Genomic DNA, 3248 nt, shown 5'->3' with positions numbered 1-3248 from the left:
CCTCATGATATTGTTACTCCCACTACTGTACCTGAGGTTTTTATCTGTCCTGAATTCCACGTGTTGAAAGCTCTTATGTGTACCAATAGTGGGATTTGTAAGGTAGAACTGGGTCATGCTACTGGGGCAGGGAGGAAGAATTCAGGAACTAGAGGAATGATGTGTTTCCTCAGTGCTATACTGCACCAATGGAATCTTCCCTTCCTTGTACCCTTCAGTGGGGGGATATTCAGTTGTCTACAGATGGGCTTTGGGTCTGCACTCCAAGCCCCCTCTTTCCCATCGATATAATTGTTTGTTTTGTATCTTTTGATACCTGATTCCTGTCCCCGTAGACACCTTTCTCTTTCACTAAGGAGAAATGCATTGTCATCAGAAAGAATTATCCAAACTAAAACCCAAACTCGCTGCCGCTGCCATCGAGTCAATTCCAATTCAAAGGGCCCTCATAAGACGGAGTAGAACTGCCCCATTGGGTTTCCAAGGTTGTAAGTCTCTACGGGAAGCAGAAAGCTTCATCTTTCTCCAGCGAAAGGGACAGGTTGGTGGGTTCGAACCGCCGACCTTGTGGTCAGCAGCATAACGAGTAACCCAATGAAAAAAAAGGGCAAATTTCACACCAAAAAAAATTAAAATGGTCTCCCCAAAGCCCACTACCCTCCGGCCAGCTAAGAGAAAAGTAGAGTCCAGTCCTTCCCACCAGGGCTAGTTGTCTTCAACGTCTTTTTCTCAGCTCCCGCCCGCCAGCTTGCTAGCAGGTGGCTGTCGCTGTGCTCCCCTACCGGTACCAATAAAGTTGCTTCAAAATGACCTTGAGCGTCTTCCGGTCGTCTGCGCCCGATTCCCCGCCTTCTGCATCCGGGTGCTGCGGCGAGCATAAGAGCGGGACCGCGCCTGCGCGCCCAGCCCCACTCTTCGACCTCTGCCGCCGGTGCCGCCGCCGGGAAAGGTAAGCCGAGGGCGCGAGAGCCAGGCCCGCTGCGAGCGGAGCAGCGCCCAGTGGGGACCCATTCATTCTGCTGGCACCTCGCTGGGCGCAGGGCCCAGTCTTCCGGCGTGCACGCGAGCACGCGGGTCCCAGGTGGGAAGGACAGGCCCCTGGAGGGCACTTGACCTTAAGCCTCTTTACCTCCGCAGCAAGGAAGCGGGAGGGGAGCCCACGCCGCCTGTCACCCGAGCCCTCCAGCCGCGCCTCCCTCAAGACTCGAAGATGTTCGCCTGCGCCAAGCTCGCCTGCACCCCCGCTCTGGTACGTGGCCCCCGCCGGCATGGGTTGGGGGAGGGTTCGGGGGAAGCCGCGGGCTGGGCCTCTGGGCCCAGAAGCGTCCACGTTGTGGAATGGGGCAACCTCCTGGCAGAGCATTCCGCTCTCCCGGGAACAGCTTTCCCCGCGCCCCTTCACCCCCATTGCCCTTCTCTTCCCGGGCTTTGGTTCCCGAGCCATCGCTCGCCCCTCCCCACCACCAGGGCGGTGGACAGTCGCCAAGGCCTAGCTGTCAGGCCCCTGCCGTGTAGGTCAAATCTTCCTTGCCCCTCCAGACCTTCCCAGGTAATTGTGTCGTGTCGGGGTCGACGCGGAGGTTGGGGTGCAGTGGAGGGTGTAAGAGGCTGCTGAGGCTCAGTACAGCGCCGCAACCCCCCTGCTGTCGGCCTGTAGGTCAAACTCGCTGCTGCAGAGGGAGGGACTTTGCCTTTCACCCTGTGTGGGCGGAGGAAGCGGGTGCGGGAACCGAGAAAGTCCTTTTTCTGCCTTTGAGATCTTATTTCCATAACCATTTGGGAGACTAGGCTAAGTGAAGATCTGGAATGGGTTGCCTCAGGAGAGTCAGGACCTGGTTCCGAAGGGACTTTCTGTGACCTTAACTTAGCGGCCACTCAAGGACAGAGAAGCTGGGCAGCAGTTGCCCTTACGTCAGAGTAGTTCACCGATTATTCTTACCTGCTGTAGATTTACTCAAACGGTTTTGATGTCCGGGGTATGTAGGGACATCTTGAAGATGGTGGGAGCTCGTGTTAACTGATGGGCTATTTAAATGGTGGGCGTTTAGAGTGACAATCCTAACATACTTGTTGATCCATCCAAGTGACCAAAAATGTGGCACGTTTATTGTTTATTGAGCTAGATTGTGTTGGGGTATTAATCAAAATTTTTTAAAGCAGTAATGTGCTCTTTTAAGCGAATTCTTCAAGTTTTTTGTTCAGAATGTTGCAAATAGATTGTATAGCCATTAAAGCTTCATTGCCAACATCGTTGTACATTGTTTCCTGCGTTGAAAATGACCAAACAGCCCAGATGAGTCAATACAGAAAAACTATGAATTTAGGCATCACACCTTTTCTGGTTCCTTTTTCATGCTTGCCTTCTTAGAACTCAAGGTGCAGAAGAGAATCCTAGAAGGCTGTTTTCTAAATAATTGAAATTTTCCTTTTTTTTTTCCCCCTCCTTAATAGATCCGAGCTGGATCCAGAGTTGCATACAGACCAATTTCTGCATCAGTGTTATATCGACCAGAAGCTAGAACTGGAGAGGTAATAGTAGTCATAAGAGAAATTAGACAACATTACCAAATGGGTCTTTTGGGTGTTTTGTTTCACTTTTAAGTCTTTTTGGGCTTCCATTAAAGGGGAGGATTAGAATAACTCATTAAAGAATTACTTGAGGGCAGTCCTTTTGTCCCCTTTTATCCAAAATATCTGTAGAGAATGCACCTGTGACATAACGTTTTTATAGCCTCGTTGTTCTGACTGTTCAGTAATAAGTAGCTACCTGTAATTACTAATCTGACCTTTGCCTTTTGTTTCACTAGGGCTCAGCAGTGTTTAATGGGGCCCAGACTGGCGTGTCTCCACTAATCCGAAGGGAGTTTCAAACCAGTGCAATCAGCAGAGACATTGATACTGCTGCCAAATTTATTGGTGCAGGTGCTGCCACAGTAGGAGTGGCTGGTTCTGGTGCTGGTATTGGAACCGTCTTTGGCAGCCTCATCATTGGTTATGCCAGGTAATCATTTCTAGCTCTAGTTTAAGAACTTGCTTGAGTGCTGAAACACTGCATACAAGCCATTGAATGGAAACTGGTTTGCACCTAAATAATCAATTTAAATAGTAATAAATGGTGGGAGGAGAGGCTGCTTAAATAGCTAGTGGTGAATGTGAAATACTGGAGCTATAGAAACATTACAGTTTGCCCATAGTCAGTGTCCCAAATATATTTTAACTCCATCTACACTCAGTTGTTCAACTAATCT

The 3248-nt window shown here is 49.9% G+C and overlaps 1 protein-coding gene across 1 annotated transcript in view; it reads left to right on the top strand.

Moving 5' to 3' along the window:
* The first annotated feature begins 900 nt into the window (after nt 1-900).
* Nucleotides 901-3248, top strand: part of ATP5MC3 (ATP synthase membrane subunit c locus 3) — a 3224-nt gene continuing 876 nt past the window's right edge. The window contains exons 1-4 of the mRNA XM_004701440.2: nt 901-949; nt 1138-1249; nt 2452-2529; nt 2808-3001. Of these exons, the coding sequence (XP_004701497.1) occupies nt 1211-1249; nt 2452-2529; nt 2808-3001 (311 nt within the window). The 5' untranslated portion in view covers nt 901-949; nt 1138-1210. The remainder of the gene's footprint in view (nt 950-1137; nt 1250-2451; nt 2530-2807; nt 3002-3248) is intronic.

Source organism: Echinops telfairi, unplaced genomic scaffold, assembly GCF_000313985.2.
Source record: "Echinops telfairi isolate 266 unplaced genomic scaffold, ASM31398v2 ScPeMD7_3;HRSCAF=10, whole genome shotgun sequence".
Classification (NCBI taxonomy): Eukaryota; Metazoa; Chordata; class Mammalia; order Afrosoricida; family Tenrecidae; genus Echinops; species Echinops telfairi.
This window is presented reverse-complemented; position numbering and strand designations above follow the sequence as displayed.